Source organism: Schistocerca nitens, chromosome 4 (genome assembly GCF_023898315.1).
Source record: "Schistocerca nitens isolate TAMUIC-IGC-003100 chromosome 4, iqSchNite1.1, whole genome shotgun sequence".
Classification (NCBI taxonomy): Eukaryota; Metazoa; Arthropoda; class Insecta; order Orthoptera; family Acrididae; genus Schistocerca; species Schistocerca nitens.
Window position 1 is genome coordinate 203,416,529 of NC_064617.1, and position 23,332 is coordinate 203,439,860.

General features: G+C 39.0%; 1 protein-coding gene across 1 annotated transcript in view; it reads left to right on the forward strand.

Annotated features, from left to right (window-relative positions):
- The first annotated feature begins 11,275 nt into the window (after nt 1-11,275).
- LOC126252800 (leucine-rich repeat-containing protein 15-like) overlaps nt 11,276-23,332 on the forward strand; it is an 87,613-nt gene continuing 75,556 nt past the window's right edge. The window contains exon 1 of the mRNA XM_049953735.1: nt 11,276-11,380. Within this exon, the coding sequence (XP_049809692.1) occupies nt 11,375-11,380 (6 nt within the window). The 5' untranslated portion in view covers nt 11,276-11,374. The remainder of the gene's footprint in view (nt 11,381-23,332) is intronic.

The following is a 23,332-nucleotide window of genomic DNA, read 5'->3' on the forward strand; positions in this document are numbered from 1 at the left end:
AGCAAAAACAGGTTTGTACACGCCGTGACTTTCACATTGGACAGAAGATATTTAGTACGTACACACTATTTATCCAACAGAGGAAAGAGTAGGAGCAGTAAATTTGAGCTTCTATACGCAGGTCCATATCGGATTCGCAGCATTCCTCACCCCAATGTAGTACACGTCGAAACTTTGAGAACCAGAAAAACCAAAGGGAACCACCACATGTCGAACATCAAACCTCTTATTGAATGAACATCCTGTATGATTTATCACGCTGTAATGCCATTTCCTAATTTTTTATGACCACTTACGCAATTATATCCACATGAACACTTACTGATGGTTATCGTATTTTTTCTTGGCAAGTGCCCGGCAAGGTAAGGTTAGCAGGTCGCTTTTCTTATCGTTACACATCAGACCGTGCATATTTTCCATTTTTTATGTATGTATGATTGTTTCCCTGTTTCGTTTGCATGCACTATGAAATAGTTAAGATATAACAAACACCAGTTGACTTTAACCTTTTTGCCATATGATATCTCAGCATCGTGACTACTTTTTTTTCTGCTACATTGTGATACACTGTGTACATTTTTGCCTCTGAACACTGTCTATGTTTTTGACATATTACGTTTTCTGTCATGCTATGCTGTATGCTCAATTATGTTACTATAAACCAGATTTTATTTAATGGGTATATGAATTAAATGCAAGACATTAATCTTTGTGCATCATTTTCAGAAAGAAATAACGTGTAAACGAAATAAATTAAACAGAAATGGGAATTTCACCTTCCTGAATGAACGAAAGAAGATGCAACACCTCGTGACGAAGAGTAAATGGATCAGAATTAACAAGCATTAACAAGAATATACTATACACATCGTATGATAGCAGTCTTAACTAATTTTTTCTTTCAGAATACGAGGCGATTGATGCAGGCTGTCAGACAGAACTACACATCTTAGTTTTAGTGATGAAATATGCTAGAAATAAGGAATAGTTGTATAATGAATAATGAAGTGACTTATTTTGCAGATGATAATGAATGGTGATGAATAATGATGAAGAATATGCTACTATGGATAATGAAGTTTTTCTTTACAGGTGATGATAATAATGGAGCTATGATGATATGGATAATGAAGTTTTTCTTTGCAGATGAAAATAATGATGAAGTTTATATATTTACTGTTAGTTAAGAGATGCTATGTAGTTATTTAAGTATTTGTTGCAGTTCGTTTTGACAGTATGTCTTATATCGCATGGTATGATGACTGAAGCTTTTGGAAAGAACAGCTAGAGAACATATATATTTTTATATACATTTCACTACCTGTTAATTCGAAGTTCACTATGTAACACCATAGCTCTAATGCTGTACTGATTTATTTTGCTTTTGTTTCATTTAATGTTATAACATTGAGCTTCTGTAAATGTGTTTGATTGAATAGATAACACAAAATTGTATACTCTTTCTTTGTTAAAACTTTGATGTCATGATTTGATTGTATGCTGTGTAGCATATCTGTCATTTATATTCTTTGTCCCATTTGGAGGGAACAAAACTTACTATACATAAATGTAATTCTGTGTGAATAATTTTTTTTGTAGAAATACTAATATGTGCAAATGTTCTGTCCTTTTTAAAATGTATGTTTGCTGTTATGTAAATTGCTGATCCTCACTTAGGGTTCTTAGTTAGTTTGTGTGTAAAAGGTGTAGTGGTTCCCCTCGGGAACGGAACTGTGTAGCGCGCGCAAATTGTGGTTGGCCTAGGTGGAAATGGTGGAACTGATAGTCAGTCGGAGTCGAGTCAGCACGAGTCGGGGACGAGCTACGAGTCCGTGCACTGCCATGTAAAAGATGCATATTGTGTTGATTCCGAGAGAGGCTTTTCCTGCTTCTTTCCAACGCCTCGGATGGATGGATAAATAGCTGGAAATATTCTGGAATTTGTATCTATCATCGCCACCAAGAAATGACAGAGTCCAACAATTCTGCCAGCAATTCCACCTACCAACATGCAGTTGCCACCACATTGCGCAATCATTGCAACGTAATACTATATTGATGTACAGTGAAGGATCAGCTTAATGGATGTGCTAATGTGCTGAAATATAAGGTAATTTATATCTGAGTTTATGTACCAACCTTGACTTTTCTCTTCATCATAACACCTCTCAGGGTCCTCTCCGTTTGAACTAAAGTGATTACCGAGTGTCCTTACTGAAAGTACATTAAAACCCAGTTTTCTAATTAATGCCCCCTTTGAACATAGTAAAGAGAAAGTTAAAGTTAATGTGGCAAGAGAGTGAGTTAAAGTTAATGATGCTTGCTGAAATAATTTTCCTAGTAAAACTGCTTATTAATGTGTTGTTGCCAACTTCAAATTAAAATTTCTCAAGACTGAGGCTTATAGAGTTTTGCTTACTGCCTGTTGTTAATCGCAGAAAGTGGGTCAGTATCTTACATAAATGTTTATTTAATGTCTCACGGTAGTAAAAGTGGAAAACTGCATAGTAGGAAATTATATGTTCATGATTACTAAGTGTTTGTCTCTCCTGTGTATTATAAGTGCATATTAACAGTATAACAGGATCCACAGTTTGTCTAGTGTGCTAATGCGAGATAACAAATAACGGAAAGATCTTTATTTATGAAAATCATAATCTATTTATTAGAAAAACAGTGATAGGTAACCTGTCAGTGAATTTCAACTAACTCTCATTTTAAATAGTAAAGCATTTAACTGAGAGAGACTTAACCTAAATCTATGTCCAATTTATGATCCTAGAGGGAATGTTAATGGTAGTGTTATAAAGACCACTCAGTTTGTGTAAACCCTGAAAGCGATAGTGTTTTTCTGTACCTGTTATAATTTTGCAAATAGTTTGTGCTGCTCCAACTGTTAGTTTCAATCTTACCGTAAACATATGAGTGTGTCAGAGTTCATTGCACTCCCGTGTGGCCAAGTATAGGTTGTGTTTATCCATTAAAGTTACTAATAACTATTTTCTTGAACGAGAATGTTAATCATTCTCTTGCCTAGTTAGGCTGGCGACCGTTTTCGTTATCCGTTAAACAGTGCAGATAGGCAATATTTTGTTTGTCACCGTTTAATTATTTACGTAATTCTGACTTTCATTTCCGATAAGCCACCTCCGTTAGGAATAACACGGTCAACATAACAAAATTCCTCTCAGAGGGTAACACTGCTCTGTTGCTTTATACCATAATTGCTAAAACAAAATAGTTTTATTTCAAAACCTGTTTCCAGGTTTAAGGTTATGGTGTAGCAGTAGCAGACAGGGAGTGTTATAACTACTTTTCAGCATAATATGCGTTTCTTCTTTCAGTTTAATAATCCATTTTTGTATATTTTGCAGGAGAAATTATTCATTAAATTAATGTGCTATAGGCAGTTGCTCATTAAACCTATGTCATTTTTGAATGTGATCACACATATACTCTACTTGTTTCATAACCTTGCTACAGCTGACTCATGACGAATGACGTTACACATCTTCATTTGCAGCAATAACTCAAAAGCAAATATTGTTATTCCCCAGTAATTAATTATCGATCCCAACGCAATGCATTGCTAGCATAAAAAAATGCTTTGTAACGGGCCAATGAATGCCACTGATTACTGTAATAAGATGACCTATGATGCCAATGATTACTATAATTAGATGAATTATGTATAAATGCTATGCCAATAATTAACTCTCATTTTGAATGATGACTTATGAATAATGCATAAAAAAATGCTTTGTAACTGGCCAATGAATGCCACTGATTACTGTAATAAGATGACCTATGATGCCAATGATTACTATAATTAGATGAATTATGTATAAATGCTATGCCAATAATTAACTCTTGTTTTGGATGATCACTTCTGAATAATGTATAAAAAAAATGCTTTGTAGCTGGCCAATGAATGCCACTGATTACTGTAATAAGATGACCTATGATGCCAATGATTAGTTTAATTAGATTAATTATGTATAAATGCTATGCTAATAATTAACTCATTTTGAATGATGACTTCTGAATAATGCATAAAACAATGCTTTGTATCTGGCCAATGAGTGCCAATAATTACTATATTCAGATAATTTATGAACATTATTCTGTAATACTACATACATAGTACAGAAATGTTCAGTAACTGGGCGATGAGTGCCACCAATTACTCAAATCAGTTGTTAGACTAATATAATTCTCAATGAAGACTACTGTGTGACTTAATGTCTTTCACCTTCTGACCTAATTACCAGAAATTACTGCAATATCCGTTTGTCCTATCTATCCTCATGATCATGGAGCACTATATTTGGTTTTTGCACTAATTCTACGTTGGTGTACTTTACAAGAACATGGTGTTGACACGACATGCTGTCCACCACCTTGAGCGATGGAGATGTTATTATGGTCCCACTGTTTGGTGTATCTAGTGTACCACCAAAATGATAGCAAGGAATATTATTACGACATTTCAGTGTCTTGGCTACACTGATTAATACTTCAAGGAAAAGAACTTCAGATTGTCTCACTTGGTGTTGTGCTTCTATAGAAAGATATGGACTTTCAGTGCAGCTGCGTGCAACCTAAAGTGCTACAACCATGACGCAATCCTTCCCATTCATTTCCTAATTCTTGTAAAATGATAAAGACATATATGCTAAAGAGTTTTACAGTGCGTGTGCACTTTATGCCATTTGTACTCGTTACGTATACATTTTGTGATATGTTCTGTACTACAGTGCGTGTGCACTTTATTTCATTCCATGATATGTTATGTAAGAATGCTAAAGACTTCTACAGTGTGTGTGCACTTTATTTTACTCCATGATATGTAGAAATGCTAAAGACTTATACAGTGCGTGTGCACTTCATTTCACTCCATGATATGTTATGTAAAAATGCTAAAGACTTATTCAGTGCGTGTGCACTTTATTTCACTCCATGATATGTTATGTAAAAATGCTAGAGAGTTTTACAGTGCGTGTGCACGTTATGCCATTTGTACTCATTACGTATACATTTCGTGATTCCCAGATATGTTCTGTACTACAGTGCGTGTGCACTTTCGTCATTTTGTTAACATGATTTGTATTCATTGCATATACATTTTTGTGATTTGCTGATATATTCTGAACTACAGTGCGTGTGCACTTTTGTCCTTTGTCAATACGATTTGTACTCATTATGTTTATTTGTTGTAAAAATGCTAAAGAGTTTTACAGTGCGTGTGCACTTTACGTCATTTTGTTAACATGACTTGTATTCATTGCATCTACATTTTTGTGATTTGCTGATATGTTCTGAACTACAGTGCGTGTACACTTCTATCATTTGTCAATATGATTTGTACTCATTATATTTATTTGTTGTAAAAATGCTAAAGAGTTTTACAGTGCGTGTTCACTTTTGCCATTTGTTAATATGTTTTGTACTCATTGTGTATACATTTTGTCATTGCCTGATATGTTCTGTACTCAGTGCATGTGCACTATATTTTATTTCATGTTCTGCACCTATATATATGTATATATTCTGTGATTGTAAAGTTAGTTAATTAAGGAAAATTTGTTGCTCATGGCAAGTCCAATTGACTCACCATCGCTGCCAAATTTTTGCCCCCTCAGTGGAGGGTTATGTAAGACGTATGCTTTGCCGACGATGGGCGAGGCATGACAGAATCTCTGACCAGAGAGTAGTTTGTCGTTAGTTGGTGCTTGTCGCTAGTCTGTGCTTGTCTGCGCGAGTCGACAGTAGTAGTCTGCTGTAGTCTGCGTGAGTCGGCATGTGTCGGCTGTGTGCTCTGCTCGCGACTCTGGTCAGGACTCTGGAGGATGAGTATTGTTGTAGAAGGTAAAGAAGCAGCCTTGCGCATCTTTAATAATATATGTTAATTGTAATTTAATTTGTTCAAAAAAATGCCCCAATAATAATTTTTATAATATAAAGTAACTCTTTTAAAGAAAAGCATTCATTTCAATTTAAAGAATTTTTCCAATGCATTATCATTGCTTCCAAGAATCAAAAAAAAAAAATATATACGCCAGCATTGCACGAAGCTGTGTCGAAAAATGACTAATTAAGAGCAGATATAATTGCAGTTTTATTGAGGTAAGAATTTTTGCTTTTTTTTATTCAGAATACAGGGCCGAAGGTCAGCGATGCTGTCCTCATAAAATTCATCAGATTACAAAACTTTTTTATTATTTTCGTGTTTAGGAATTTTTCTGTTTCGAACTTGACATTAAATGAGAATAGAATTTTTATGGGAATATTAAGTGTGAATTCATTTCTGCGCACAGACTATAAATCGGAGCCAATTTTGTTCAGAGGTTACAATATTTAAAATTCATTTAATTATTATTCTTTGGGTAGGCTACACTTGGCTCACATTTTTAATTATTATTTTTTGTGGCGAGGTTACACTTGGCTTCATTTCAATTTAAATATTTTTGCTGGGAGGTTACACTGTCTTTTTTCTTTCAGATTCTAGCACACCCAACTATGTATCAACATAAGACCAAACGATGATACGGCCCCTTGGTTCTGATGGTGGCAGCCCTGTATTTTCGAAGGAAAGGACACGACTTTGTCATCTTGTCATCAGCGAATCTGATGATTAGCTCAGTATGCTTTGCCATAGAACCAGCTTACGGAAAAGGGGACTATCAGGAACATAGAGCTGAAGAGGGAACCACGGCAGAAATCGGATTCTCGTAAACTGCTTCGAAATGTGATAATGGATTATGAAATGAAGTGAGGTAAAAACAAAATGTACCCCAAGAGAGACTCGAAACCTTAATGTCGTGCAGGAAGAAGTGTTCAGAGAAACGAACAGATGAAAGACGTAAAGTATTGTGTAAGTAATAGTTAGGAATGTGAGATTCCAACCGGCGATTATTGTACATGTCATTATTCAGGACAGGAGAACAAAGTTGCGAGATAACAAATGGTTCAAATGTCTCTGAGCACTATGGGACTTAACTCCTGAGGTCATCAGTCCCCTAGAACTGAGAACTACTTAAACCTACCTAACCACACATCCATGCCCGAGGCAGGATTCGAACCCGCGACCGTAGCTGTCGAGCGGTTCCATACTGTAGCGCCTAGAACCGCTCTGCCACCCAGGCCGGCTGCATGATAACAGTCTCGTAATATGTACTGTTTAATAATGATAGGATATTGATGTATGAATCATGTTTATTGGGCATAATTCGTGAAACAGATATTTAAAAAAAGAGCGTTTAAGTCAGCAATAATTCAGACAGACATTCGAAGTCCTGATAGGCTCAAGATTTAAAAAAAGAGGAGCTGCTGGGGCCGGTGTCACAGACTTTCTGTGGAAAGTTCCAACCTAACAGAGCTACTATTCAAGAAGAGACTGTAGAAAAACGTTTTTGGCCTTTACACATACATCCATACATGAAAAGTACTCTAACTAAGGGTTAATGACAATGGGTCCTACAGGGTTCATTGTGAGTAGTTCCGGAAGATGAAACACAGTATAAGAAACCGAAAGTAGAGCCGGACGAAGTGGCCGAGCGGTTCTAGGCGCTACAGTCTGGAGCCGCGCGACTGCTACGGTCGCAGGTTCGAATCCTGCCTCGGGAATGGATGTGTGTGATGTCCTTAGGTTAGTTAGGTTCAAGTAGTTGTAAGTTCTAGGGGACTGATGACCTCGGAAGTTAAGTCCCATAGTGTTCTGAGCCATTTGAACCATTTTGAACCGAAAGTAGACACACGTGCAGCCTGTGACGAAATAAAAAGTGAAAAACCTGACTTAATGAAAACTCTGTAAGAATATCACAAGGCAGCTGATGTAGTTTACAAATCTAAGGCTGCTGATAAAGAAATTGCAATGAATAGTAACTAAACACATATCAATACATCTAATTTGCGGTAATGTCCCCCACCACCTTTAGTCAAAAATTCAATATCATTTTACAAACGGATGTTGTGGGAATACAATCTAACAGTATACAATTGTGGAAGGACTGACAGACTGTTATTTATGGCGTGAGGCTGAAGCAGGCAGTAGGAACTAATGTAGTTGGATCTTGCTCATAGAAATTCATTGAAGATATCCATATAGATGTGAAAACGTTGATAAAGTATTTTGACAGCTGTCCAGGTCAACCTTGCAAATAATAGATCATAAATTTCTTATTCGTGGACACAACCACATGGAGTCTGGTTCATCGCACAGGTTGATAGAGCGAAAGAGTAATACTCGCAACTGACATAGAACACCCACACAACTGGAGAAAATTTCTTCGACAAAACGGAAAAAAAGAGTTTCACTCCAGTCGAAATGCAGAGAAACGATTTTCCTTACTAGGCTGCACTCTTGAAAACACACTTACAAAATCGCACTAAGGACAACGATGGTAATTCATTCCAATGGAGACAGATCAGGTGGCTTCAACTAAAAAAAAAAAAAAAAAAAAGGAAAGACCAACCAGTGATCACTGGAAAAAAAAGAGCCGTTTAAGACTGTGAGTTTCAGAAGGCAGGAAAACAGCAAACATTAAACCCTCTTCTGAAGTATTTCGAACTATGTGACATTTACCCTAAGAAAACGAAAGATTTGATGGACCTATTAGCTTTTAATTCCCCAGTGTTCCGTAATTTTCAAAATTTACCAATATAGAGCACTGATGTGAATATTTACCCTGGTACAGACAACGAAGATGAGGAGCCATGAAGTTTTTGCACATAACTGTAACTTTTGTTCAATGTGCTTTTCCCAGTATTTGCATAGAATAAATGATTACGTTCCTGAATAGCGACACTTTAGCTATTAATTTATTTATCATTCATAAGAGCCTGCAGAACTCCATTTTCCTAAGTTAACAACGGAGCTCAGTTCAAAATGAAACATTTCATGACTGTACAACAGGTCATGTCCACAACTGTTATGCACACTAACTTTGATGTTGAATATCAGTGACTAAAATTCGCTTTAAATGTATGTACTAATTAGATAGTTATTTTGGAAATACAGCAAGAACCGATACAATTTTTTGTCACCAATACAGGATTTTGCATTACTTGTCACACTTTGAATTGGGATTTGCCGGAAGTATAATTTTTTGACTCGATACACTATCCACTGCAAGCACGTTTGTATCAAGTACAAAGTCGGGAATCTAATGTAATCATTTCTAGCGATTACCACGCTGCAAGAAACTGAATCGCTAACTGTCATCGTTTACGAGAGAACTAAGATCGATTTGTTAGCAATCAGTTCGTTACTTGTTGCCGTTCGTACATTGCTCTTGGATACTAAATCTCACTCTGTCAATGGCAGTACCTAAAGTGTCACGTAACTGGGACTAAACTCAAGGATCCTTAAGCACATCATACATCAAATGTAGTACTGTAGTTAAGAAGATGGCACTTTTTAGTGTCTGATAGTGAGGCTGACCTACATAGCAATTGTTCTGGGAATCTGGCGACGATTTCTCAGGCTACGAAAAGATGTGTGCCAAGGATTCCACGCCATGCCGCGTGCAACTCACTGCAGACTGTGGTGCGTTGTCTGCTTTGTCGATCTTCTCGACTGCGGTGTGCCATCTGCTGGTGGTCAGCATTGTCTTCCTCCCACCTCCAGACAAGATATATGACTTCCGTACGTTCTTTGTTGGTTTTATCTGACGCTGAAAACACTTACGTAGACATCACTGCAGATCTGATACGTGTAAACACGTAATGACGAGTCGTCTATACCCCTCGATCTAGACGCGTAAAAATTAAACTCGCCCGTACCAGGTACAGCCGAGATAATAGCTGAAAATTACCCCCTGGTTCCAGATGTGTAAAAATGTAACTCAGACTCACCAGACACGGCTAAAATAATAGCTTAACACTCCTACAACCGTGATCTCTCACGTTTTCTCGGCATTATTAATGGTGCCATTTCGAATGTTCCTGCACGTTATTCCGTTAACCGACCCAATCGTATTCTGAGGTTCTGTGAGGTGAGTTATTATGCACCTGAAGAAGCGACTTTGTCTGTCGGCCAAATATTGTGCACAAAAGTTCGATCAACAATCTCATTCGCTAGAGCAATCTGAAATACGTTTGCAGCGACATGGAGCTCAAGCACTAACACAGTCAACATTTCACGAAAGGAGACGCAGCATTCCCCGGTTATTTGGCTTTTACCTACGGTTAACCTTTCTCTAGTGCTCTATTGGACGGTCATCTCCTACATATATGAGACCATCATTCTTCGATTTCACATTTGTTATGTTGCTTCCATTCGTTGTATGCTCACCATTGTTATTCGCGTATATATCTACACTGTCGATTGAAGAGAGAAAACTCTCGTATGAGATCACTGCACATGTAGACCAACTACAAAATAATAACATTTTATGGAGATTGTGAATTTTGTTAACTAAATCGCATGTATGTACGGTCGGCCTTTGATGTACCACCAGCACCATATCAATAGCTGAGCTCCGCGTTACAGTCGGAGGAATACTCAGCTCGCTTATTGTCTTTCGGAATGAATGGCCTCGTCTTGGGTAACCTCCTACATCAATGTCGTTCTTATTACGTGCTCTCCATTTTATCTCCCTGCCTCCAGAATTATAGATACTGTAGTATTTACAGCCTGGATATTATTTTCTTTTCTTCTTTCGTCAGAAAATAAGAATAATTCTGCTGTTGTCGATTGTCGTTTCTGTTGGTGTGAGCACACATTTGTTCGTTTCCATCTGGTTCTCAGCACACAGGTAAAACTCTCTTGTTTTTCGAATTCCTTCCACCATTTATTTTATGGAGCGTATTAAATACGTCCAATATTCAGTCGCAGCGCACACCAGTGTCGAGAACTTTTCTGTCTGTATATTGCAAAAATTGGTAGCTTTTACGACCTAAAGATATAATTCTGTGTTCTAGATATGTAAATATGTGTCTGTGTAATAAGTCATGGATATTCGTCTTTTTATTTGAATAGATAGCAATGGTACAATTTTCCTTTGAGCACTTCTACAACCTTAATTAATCTAGAATTAGGAAGTCGTGGCGACATCAAAGTAGATAAGTTTCCCATCAAAGAGATTATCTTGGGTGATATCACAGGCAAGGAAGATAACACGACCTAACATTACGTATTGCCTCTCAGTGTCAGTGCTAATTACACACGATCTGTACTGAGATTCAAACGAGATAGCAACAGTATCTGCCAGGGGTTATCATTTGTGCTCTGAGTGAGCTGGAGACCGAGATAAAACATTCGCTAGTGAGAACTCGCAGAAGAATCAGAGTACTTGGGAACAATACGACTGTGGTACGGGTATCGATTCACAATACGCTTTCTTCGAATCTGCGCCGCACGACCTCCTCTCACATGCAGGTTAGTGAGCAAATCAAAATATCAACGTTCCAGCGCAAAATCTGTTGCTGCGCAGTGTAAAATTACTGTTATAAATCTAGTTCTGGCTCTGATAACTTGTATTTCGTTTGCTCCATGCTTATTAAACGATTTAATTACTTTCCTAAACTACATATGCAATCCACGATTAAATAAGCGAGAGCGTCTGGAGATTCTTAGGTTTATGTTTCAAGTAAATTGTAAATTTTTCTGTCAACATGCGTGGGTAACGGGAAACTCACGAAGAACTGGAACTGTGCTCAAGGAAGATTATATTTGATCCATGTTTTAATTGCTGGAAAAGTTGGTATGAACGCCGCGAACTCATCTCTTTAGAAGAGACAGTTAGTATAGGTATCATTTTGTGTTAAGTGAAAGATTTAGTTAAGAGCACAATTAACATTTTTTGTCGGGCTACTAGAAACCCACATTCCGTTTAATTTCAAATACTTTACGATACGTCAAAAGTATTGATATAATGTTAGAATAAATATTGGATTAGTTACAACGTTCAAAGAAGAAAGTAAGACAAAAGTCTGTGGTTTCGATGCACGGACATCTGGGTTACGGGCCCAGGACGCTTCCACTGCGCTACTCTGCTAAGTGTAGGCACGGTGCCCCTTCGGTGCCAGACACGAGATACTTGGATGTGTTGTTTGCGTCGCTTTCACACTCCTAAATTTAATTGCGTAACATGTCCTACAGCTTTCAGCTCGACTTGGCTCGACTTTGACTTACAGTCGACGATGAGCGTTGGTAACGAATTTCCGTATATTGAAGAAAGTGTTCTTACAGCCAAATTAAATGCCGAGAAAAATGCGTCGCCTTTGTTTCTCATTGTAATGTAGCCGTACAGCCTTAACAACAGAAGAGCAATACATGATGAGAGGAGTTAAAAAACGTAAGTAGACCCGATAATAAGTTGTGGTATAAAAATGTAGCAATAATTGACACAGAACTGTTTTTACGTGACGCAATAAACGAAAATATGACTCTAATTTCAGAGAAATTATACATCATTGACAAGGGAACCTCCCTATCGCACCCCCCTCAGATTTAGTTATAAGTTGGCATAGTGGATAGGCCTTGAAAAACTGAACAAAGATCAATCTAGAAAACAGGAAGAAGTTATGTGGAACTATGAAAAAATAAGCAATATATACAAAATGAGTAGTCCATGTGCAACATAGGCAACATCGAGAGCGTAAGCGCAGTATCGCCGTGGTCCCGTGGTTAGCGTGGCTGGTTCAAGTCTTCCCCCGAGTGAAAAATTTACTTTCTTTATTTTCGCGAAGTTATGATCTGTCCGTTCGTTCATTGACGTCACTCTTCACTGTAATAAGTTTAGTGTCTGTGTTTTGCGACCGCACCGCAAAACCGTGCGATTAGTAGACGAAAGGACGTGCCTCTCCAATGGGAACCGAAAACATTTGATCGCAAGGTCATAGGTCAACCGATTCCTCCACAGGAAAACACGTTTGATATATTCTATACGACACTGGTGACGGCATGAGCGTCACATGACAGGAATTTGTTGTCGATCCACCTGTCTTGTACACTTGGCGAATGGGTAAAAAGATTCTTCTACCTTGCCTGATTTTGGTTTTCTTGTGGATGTGATAATCACTCGCAGAAAACTGATGAAAACTTAATAGTTTGTCACATAAACTGAAAATAAAAAATTAAACATTCCACTAGAGGGAAGACTTGAACCAAGGACCTCTCGTTCCGCAGCTGCTCACACTAACGACGGGACCACGACGCTCCGGTGCTTGTGTTGTCCTTGATGTCGCCTATCTTCCGCATGGACTACTCATTTTATATATTTTGCTCATTTTTTCATAGTTCCACACAACTTCTTCCTGTTTTCTCGATTGATGTGTGTTCAGTTTTTCAAGACCTATCCACTGTGCCAACTTATAACTAAATCTGAGGAGGGTGCGATGGGAAGGTTCCCTTGTGAGATAAAGAGTTAGGCAAAAGGCCTTTCACAAGACCTCAATCGGGAGGCGCATAAACACTGTCTGTTTGTGTCAGAAAAGATGTGTATGGAAAAATCTATTTACAATATATGTAGAGCGTTTTTACCTTTGCATTGAAAGTTTAAAATGAAAACTTGGTTTCAAAAGTGATTTTGCCGGCCTATTACATCTAACAGAGATCTGAGACCTAAAGGAGCTAAATTTATAGAATAAATTGAAGAAAACAACCTCTGATGCGTGGCACCTTTAGGATCTACATGTGCATTGGTCCGACACGTTGGTGCAGTTCAATTAGTATACGTGACTTATCAGATTACTAAGAATAAAATGTCACGTTGATATTACTCTTAGTTAAATACTACGTTATTTTAGTTTACTAACGGAATACAAACCTCCTTTCCTGCTGTAAACTGCACAAGATTGTTGAATGTTGTCTCGCTACTGTCACTCATTGAGATAAAAAAAATGCTATAAAACGTTCCGAAATGTAAAAATTACACTTAACGTTCAAGCAAATTATACACAACTGCCATTAAAATTGCTACACCACGACGATGACGTGCTACAGACGCGAAATTTAACCGACAGGAAGAAGATGCTGTGATATGCAAATGATTAGCTTTTCAGAGCATTCACACAAGGTTGGCGCCGGTGGCGACACCTACAACGTGCTGACATGAGGAAAGTTTCCAACCGGTTTCTAATACACAAACAGCAGTTTTCTGGTGAAACGTTGTGATGCCTCGTGTAAGGAGGAGAAATGCGTTCCATCACGTTTCCGAGTTTGATAAAGGTCGGATTGTTGCCTATCACGATTGCGGTTTATCGTATCGCGACATTGCTGCTCGCGTTGGTCGAGATCCAATGACTGTTAGCAGAGTATGGAATCTGGATCCAAACGGTCTCATATCACTAGCAGTCGAGATGACAGGCATCTTATCCGCATGCCTGTAACGGATCGTGCAGCCACGTCTCGATCCCTGAGTCAACAGATGGGGACGTTTGCAAGACAACAACCAAATGCACGAACAGTTCGACGACGTTTGCAGCATCATGGATTATCAGCTCGGAGAGCACGGCTGCGGTTACCCTTGCGCTGCATCACAGAGAGGAGCACCTGCGATGGTGTACTCAACGACGAACCTGGGTGCACGAATGGCAAAACGTCATTTCTTCGGATGAATCCAGGTTCATGATGGTCGCATCCGTGTTTGGTGACATCGCGGTGAACGCACATTGGAAGGAAGCGTGTATTCGTCATCGCCATACTGGCGTATCACCCGGCGTGACGGTATGGGATGCCATTGGTTACACGTCTCGGTCACCTCTTTTTCGCATTGACGGATAATGCACGACCGGATGTTACAGGTCCTGTACGGGCCTTTCGGGATACAGGAAATGTTCGACTGCTGCCCTGGCCACCACATTCTCCAGATCACTCACCAATTGGAAACGTCTGGTCAATAGTGGCCGAGCAACTGGCTCTTCACAATACGTCAGTCACTACTCTTGATGAACTGTGGTATCGTGTTGAAAATGCATGGGCAGCTGTACCTGTACACGCCATCTAAGCTCTGTTTGACTCAATGCCCAGGCGTATCAAGGCCGTTATGACGGCCAGAGGTGGTAGATCTTGGTACTGATTTCTCAGGATCTCTACACCCAAATTGCGTGAAAATGTAATCACATGTCAGGTCTAATATAATATATTTGTCCAATGAATACCCGTTTATCATCTGCAACTCTTCTTGGTGTAGCAATTTTAATGGCCAGTAGTGTAAATTACTTGCAGCAGTGATATGAGTTTCCTTGAGGCAATATTCCTCTGAAGTATGACAAAAGAATATCTTACTTGGAACGTCTCGAATTCTACAGATCTGAACAATCGGGTCACAGATGTGCTTTCATTGTAATGTCTGACATGTGGATGTGCAATTATGCAAGAGGCGTTCAATAAGTAATGCAACACATTTTTTTCTCTCTAGCAATTTTTGATGAAAGAATGCGGAATTTGTTGTGAAACGTCGCGGAATATTTCCGCTTAAGCCCCTAAAGTTCAAGAAGCTCGACAGGTGGCGGCACTATACGGAGCTTTCAAAATGACGTCTGAGGTACGTTCCAAGCAGAGAGCTCTCATTGAGTTTCATTTGGCGGGAAATCTCAGATATTCATGGGCGCTTGGGGAATGTCTACTGAGACCTAGCAGTGAACAAATGGTTCAAATGGCTCTGAGCACTATGGGACTTAACTTCTGAGGTTATCAGTCCCCTAGAACTTAGAACTACTTAAACCTAACTAACCTAAGGACATCACACACATCCATGCCCGAGGCAGTATTCGAACCTGCGACCGTAGCGGTCGCGCGGTTCCAGACTGTAGCGCCTAGAACCGCTCGGCCACTCCGGCCGTCTAGCAGTAAACAAAGGCATGGCGAGTCGATGGGCGAAACGCCTGTCATCGTCGCAACAAGGTGGCGCAAACTTGTTCGGTCTCCCGCGCGTCTGCCGGCTGCACACAGCTGTGACGTGTAGACACTCTCACTTGAAGTGATCGGTGTATCAGAGTCAAACATCTAGCTACTCAACTCCACGCCTCTGTTGATAGTGTTGAGAGATGTTGTCGCCACAGAAATGCAGACGAATTTCTGCTTCCTCATGACAATGCGAGGCCTCACCCAAGTCTCCGCACCAGGGAGTACCTTACAAAACTACATTTGAATGTTCTTCCTAATCCACCCTCCAGGACGGGTTCCGCACCTTCCATCCTTTTGGCCCAATGAAGGATGCACTCATGCAACATGGGTGATGAGGAGTTCATTGAAGCAGCAAGACCTTGTCTCCGACGTCGACCAGTAGAGCGATATCATGTAGGCATACAGGCCCTCCTAGTAAGGTGGTGTAAGGCCGTCGCATTGAACGGAGATTATATTGAAAAATAAGATTTCCTACCCAGAAGACTGGGGAATAATATGGTGTATTGGAATCCTAAAAAAAAAACAGTCTACTATCAGAAAAACTAAAAGCCCATGGTAATTCCCTTGGCATTTCTGTTCAAATGCAACATTCTTATACTCAACGTAGTTCACAGATATTGTGAAAAAAAGGAATAATATCCATTGCCATACCAATTATAAGCTTGTGAGGGCAAAGAAACACATGTCAGAAGGTTAACAAAACATTATTCGAACTAACAGTACTTGGTCCAAATGGCTCTAAGCACTATGGGACTTAACATCTGAGGTCATCAGTCCCCTAGACTTACTACTACTTAAACCTAACTAACCTAAGATCATCACACACATACATGCCCGAGGCAGGATTCGAACCTGCAACAGTAGCAGCAGCGCGGTTCCGGACAGAATCGCCTAGAATCGCTCGGCCACAGCGACCGGCTACAGTGCTTGAAGTAAAACCGTCTCCACTGCATTCATAGAGACTCGCGTATCAACTGCTACAGATTCAAGGAAAGCACGATTTTGATGAAAACTGAATCAAGAAACTGTCAATCTCATTTTAGTACTGGAAGGAAACAAATATAAGTTAACTACATTAATCTTTAATCACAATGCCATGCTCCACTATTCGGAAACCAACTGTTTATTGTTGCTGCTGACTCACAATGATGCCTAACAGTGTTTGTTCTTCAATGAGCACAATAGTCGGCGTTCATACCAAATTCAGCACTCTTTGTGAACAACCGTAATTTGTCAGATGTATGGCCGGCCGGTGTGGCCGAGCGGTTCTAGGCGCTTCAGTCTGGAACCGCAGGTTCGAATCCTGCCTCGGGCAGGATGTGTGTGCTGTCCTCGGGTTAGTTAGGTTTAAGTAGTTCTAAGTTCTAGGGGACTGATGACCTCAGATGTTAAGTCCCATAGTGCTCAGAACCATTTGAACCACTTGTCAAATGTATCACATAGCAGCAAGCCTGGCAATGCTTCGCAACTGCTAAATATTTGTGAGAATTGATATAAGTCCTATTCTTCTTCTCCTCCCTCTCTATCGCTCTCCTCCTCCCCCTTCCCTTTGGCCATCTCCTAGTCTTCCCCCTGTCTCTGCCCATCACCTTTCCCCCACTCTGTGTCGATCTCTTATTGCATGCCCTCTCTATCCATCTCCTTCTGCCACATCTCTCTGTCCATATCGTCTTCCCCATTCTTTATATCCGTTTCCTTGCTCTTTTTCTGTTCGTTTCCTCCTCTCTCTCCTCTCTCTGTCCTTATTTACTGTTACTGCAAACTCGACCATGACTGAGAATAGAAGTCAAAATGAATGCGTAAATCGGTTGGAGTCGTTAGTACACGGTGGATGGTTTTCCTTTACGAAGAGGTTGAATTATAAAGTTAACCATAAACACAGCTTTCCCGTTTTCTGTTAAAAATAACTGGGAAAAAGAAAACAAAACAGCACATTTTCGCAGCATGGCTTTGCATGTTCTTCTCGCAGCCGATTTAAGAGGATGTGTTTATTGTGTAACAAGTCTATACATCCAGTGTTTTAGGCTGTACGTTGTCTGGCAGTCAGTCAGTTGGTCGAGAAGGGATTCATCCAACCGAATCTTTCCTTGAATTTATGTGAAGTGAAACAAAACGTTTTCAGTAAGAACGTAAATTTATTGAAACGAAATAAACCGGAATTCAATGTTTTGAGAAGAATTTATTGTTGTTTTCATGCTTTCATCGCAACTCTTGGCGACGAACGGTATTTGTGTCTGTTCTGATCACCATTTTGTGATCATCCGACGGCATCATTTCTCGTCGAGTCTTGAACAATTTGACCAGCCGATTGTGTTCACGTAAGAGTTATTGTAGTTGTTCAAGGTCTCGCTTAACCTCACGACTGATGGTACAACGCCGACTGATTTCATCAGCAAAATTTCCGAGGAAATAAATCTTAAGGCATTTGTGATCGGCTTTCACTGGTGGCAACAATGCTCCTGCTAAATGGCGAATTTATCCTTGTAATTTGTCATTGTATCTGCAAAAATGAAGGCAAATTGTTAATTTATGAGGTGAAACTCCAAGAATTGTTAATGTTTGTTTGCGTGATGTGCTTGCGTATTTCATGTGTGGTGCAGTCGAAAAAGAATTTTCCTCAAAAGTTGGGTTAGAACCTCGTTCTTCGATAATGTGCGCCCCAAATAATATCATTTGGAAGGAACTGTGGTACTTCTGTATACTTTCCAAGAAATACTTCGGTCGAGGTTCTTACCCATAAAACAATGACACCAATGGATCTGGTTGCGGTTTCAGTTGTGGTAATTCGACGTTTCCGGTCACACAACATAATCCTGGCCGTTCGTATCGAGACCTCAAACCATTGCAATGTTGACAAATATTGTTCATTCTTCCAAAGTCGACCAACACATTCGCGGCGTTATCGACTGTTGGATCGTGTCTGAACGCCAAACGTTCAGTTCGAATTGTCGCGTTTGGCCGTCTGTTTTGTCGACGTTTCGAATCATTTTGTGCGCAAGCTCTGAGTGAGTCGAACTCGGCTGTATCGAGCTTGAGTAATTGTTATTCGATTTGCCTCCAGACGCTTTTCGTTACTCTCACTGAGTCAACGATCATGTAGTTGGCTTGTGGTGCGAGTAAGCTGACTGATTTTCGACACCTTGCCAGGAGCTCGTTTTTTTCTTCGTTTATATACAATTTATACTGTGCTATTGATAACCTTATCTTCTCTTTGGATTTGATAACTTATTACACGTTGCGTAATTATCGGTGAAGTGCGTTGAACAGGAAAGGGAAGACAGATTAGGACTTCAACACCCCGTTGCTGAACAGATGGTACAAATGGAGTACAAGCTCGAAGGGGGGAGGGATACAGAAGTAAATTGACACAGCCATTTTTGAAGTTACCATCCAGTCTTTTGCTTTGAGATGTTTGAGGAAGCACACGGAAAAAACTGTGGACTGGCAGATGAGGATTTGGATCTCCGTTCTCCTGAATTCGAATCGAGTGAGCCACTTCAGTCAGAATATTGTACACATCGTATGTTATAACTGACTAACCATCACACTAAGCAACTTACTGTGAAGCAATTCTTTATTAATATACGTCGACTTCACAACGTAAGTGTTTTTAAGAAGAACGTACAGTTGTTAGCCGGACTACTTTTCGAGTCTTCCACTGTTTATTCTTCCATAATATCTCAATTTGAAACGCACTTTTACTCCCTAATTGAAGGCTGCATATGGCAAATAGTGGTGCTTCATCCAGAACTGCAATTCTAGAATCTTAAATAATCCACGAAATTATTGCTTTCACCTTTGTGCATACGAAATATTAAACAAAATATCTCAACGCCTGTAATGTGATGCCTTTCTGCTTAATGTTGTATGTCAAAGCAAATGCTCTACATCTTCAACATGTCCAAATGCTAATTAAAACGAAATTGCTATATATTTAATTCCAAATGTTTACATAATACTCGTGAAGAATGTATGCTATTGATGACGGTAAAATGTGAGAATTATTAGTACAATTAGAACTGAAGATATCAAATTTAAATTGAATTCAGTGAATTCACTGATACCGTGTCGAAAATTCATGTTATAATGCGTGTTAAGCTCCAGTTTGTTGCTTGGTCCATTTATTTAATAGCTTCTCGATCCTATTCGTCACCTATCCTCTCCCATGCACCTCTTAATTGCTTGGTGTGTAATCCTCAGTTTCTGAATGGCTTTTGGATTAATATTTCTTCTCTTACTGCCATACCTTAAAACTGATAATAAACGCTGATAGTATACTGTCCCTCTTTAGACGCACCGAAAGCTCATCTCTAACAACACTATATAACTTATAAAAACCCTTCCAGGACATTTTTACTTTAGAATTTACTTCTTGTACTGGTAACCCAGTCGTCATCTTCAACTTTTCTTAACACGGAAACACATGAGATAGTTCTATGAGACCTCATTGATTTTCTTTGGATGTATAGATGGGAGGCATTTTACCGCAAAAAATTCGGCGATCTGACTTGTTATTTAGAGAACTAAACAATATAGATCACATTTTAATGTTTCTTCAGCTTTGGTGCATTACAAGAGTTGTAATGATGCCAACAGTAGAAACATTGCTCTGTTTTAGTGATAAATCCAAATGAGGCAATAACAGTTATCATACCGTGATTTGTACTACTTTATCCTTTAAATACATTAGATGGGTTACTATATTCTTACTAGAGGCGATTTTGAAGCTAGCCTTCAGGTATGTTCCACTTTCTTCCATTAGCTTCTCATGTTTACCTCCGCTACAAACTAACAGTTATTCGAAATGGAATTCTCACAACTGCAGACTGGTTGATGAAGTCATATTTAATTAAGGATTGATTGTATCGCTTACTGATCTGCTTGCATAAATGTAAGAAGCAAAATCGAAAAATAATGTACATTGGTCATAAAAAAGTTTTTGTTAGTAGTCTTTTATTGGTGGTACATTTCATACAAATCAGCTACCCTACACAGAAATTATTCACCTAGAAATTGAATGACTTCATGACGGTGATCTTGAATTCATAGAAATTGCAGACGTCGACCAAACTGATTCTGACAGGTGCAACAAAGGACAGCAGACGCTGGCTTCAAGGTCAGGATTATAAAGAGTTTGGTCGAAAATTTTCCAACTGAAATGACAACCTTATCGTTAGTACAGACTGAGGTAAGTGGACGAGATTTGGAGGAGGACTATACTTTACAATGGTTTCCCGAGTTTTCAAATATGCATGTTTCATCTCAGCATAGTGTCCAACATGAGAAAATTCAACAGCCAGAGCATCAGTTTTCTATCTTCAGTCAGATCGCACTTTTTGAGCCACATGTTGCACAAAAACCAGAGCACCAGTTTTCGATGACTATTAGATCTTTGGTCCATTTGTTGCACTACTTTCGACTAAATCATGCAACAAATGGAACAAAGACCTGATCTAAACCCTGCCAATCATAGCCCTGAATACTGAGTCTTCCACTCACTCAATCTTCACCACACCTGTTCCTCTCGTTGCCGATTCTACAGAGAACTTCGTAATTTCTTATCATTCACTCTAATTTTCACTCTACAGCATCACATCCAAAATTATTCGATTTTTGTAGTTTTCCGGTTTTCCCACAGCCCATGATCTCCTTTCATAGAATTCTGTGCTCGAAAAGTAAATTGTCAGAAATTTCTTACTTAGATTAAGGTTCGACACCAGTAGGCTTATTTTGACCATGGAAGCCTCTCTGCATTTGCTAGTCTGTTTTTATAGCCCCATTCGTTTCTCCTAAAATGCCACCCTTTATGTGTGAATGGAGGGAAGCATTTTAATTGCCACTGACGCTGAGTGTGAATAAAATATACAGTTTATAGTTATATCTATAATTGTACAGTTGTAATGGTGATTTCTCAATAATACCAACGGAGCAACTTAATAGTTTGGGCCTTCACCATTCACAAGTATGAAGACGAATGAAAACTAGAAAATTTCTAGTACAGTTAATAAAAGTTCACGTAATAACTTAGCTGCTCCACACGATGAGATGCTGAACTTTGATATCCTCAGGGGTTGTTGCTTCGGAATGTCCAGAGTCCGTCGTTGCTAATGTACTAATTTGTAAATGAAACACAGTATCACTTTTCTAGTTTTGTTTTACAACTGAATAGTATATACATTGATGGTAGATACATGTTATCGTCTGACAGCCTCCGAAAGAGTCACACACAGCTTCCGAAAGGCAATAATGCAGAGGCACTAACTGCCTCTCTCAGTGATTGTCGCTTCTTACTTCGACTACTATATCGGCACTGACTCTGCCTCTGCTCCAGTGGCTCATGCGCCACTTCGGTTCATATAAAACAAGACAGTTACATACATTGTTAAGCATAGGATTTAAAAACGAACAGTTAAAAGTCATTAAATGATCTGAGTTAGTTACACGAAGAAATGGGCCACAATTTGCCCTGTTTGTTCTGAATGCAATTTGGAAGCTTTTGCTTAATTTCATATACAATTGCAGCAGGTTTTACGGTACAACGATATAAATTACATTTTAGTTAATTATGAACAAATTACTTTGAATAAGATATTGTAATTGGTGTCAAGGATAGCTCTCAAGTAGAGCTATCATTTTAAATATTGATAATCAATAAATATAGTACCTTTTCGGAAACAGAGGAGAAGTAAAATTTCAAGAATTTGTGATGCAACATGACTAGACAGTTCACATCAAGACATTACAACGTTGGGTTATTAAGCAACATTCTACTCCCATTAGTTTCTAATACGCATCGGGTAACATATTAATGTAAAATTTAATCTGAAATAGTAAACTCATTTGTACTAATTTTTGAAAGGGCAGTTTACTAATGGAACTAGGTATAAACATAACAGTATAAAGTCCAGAAAGTTAAAAATTAGAGCTAAAATGACCTCTTCAGAGAATGTTAACATGTGGTAGGAATTTCCGATCGGAATGTGAAGGTAGTCCCATTTCACTCCATAGTGTGTAAATTCAGTATCAAGGTGGCAGAATTACCTCCTTCAATCTATCTCGTGGTTTCCTTGTTTTGACGTTACATAATCGAACGATTATTGGATCAATACAGTGTCTTCTATGGCTTCGTAGACAATCAACAGTTGGGTCTGCACCCATGCAAGTTTGTTCTCCACTGTGCATGGGGGCTTAATTAAAATATGATGAAAATAATTTGAATTTTTTGATTTAGTAGCTGTCTGTTCGATTACGAAGTCTCGTAAACGGTTGGCCCTGACTAGTATTATTACGCAATCTGACTGCATAGAACAACAACAAAGAATGACATGGAAATTTTCATTAACACAATTAATTATGTCCCCAGCAACTATAAAACCTACGAAACCAAAGCACAAGTGTAACTGTTCTGTGTGTGGAAGTATGACTCAACGTACGCATCTGGCACGGTTCTTCTTCAACAACACAAGAAATTTTAAATAT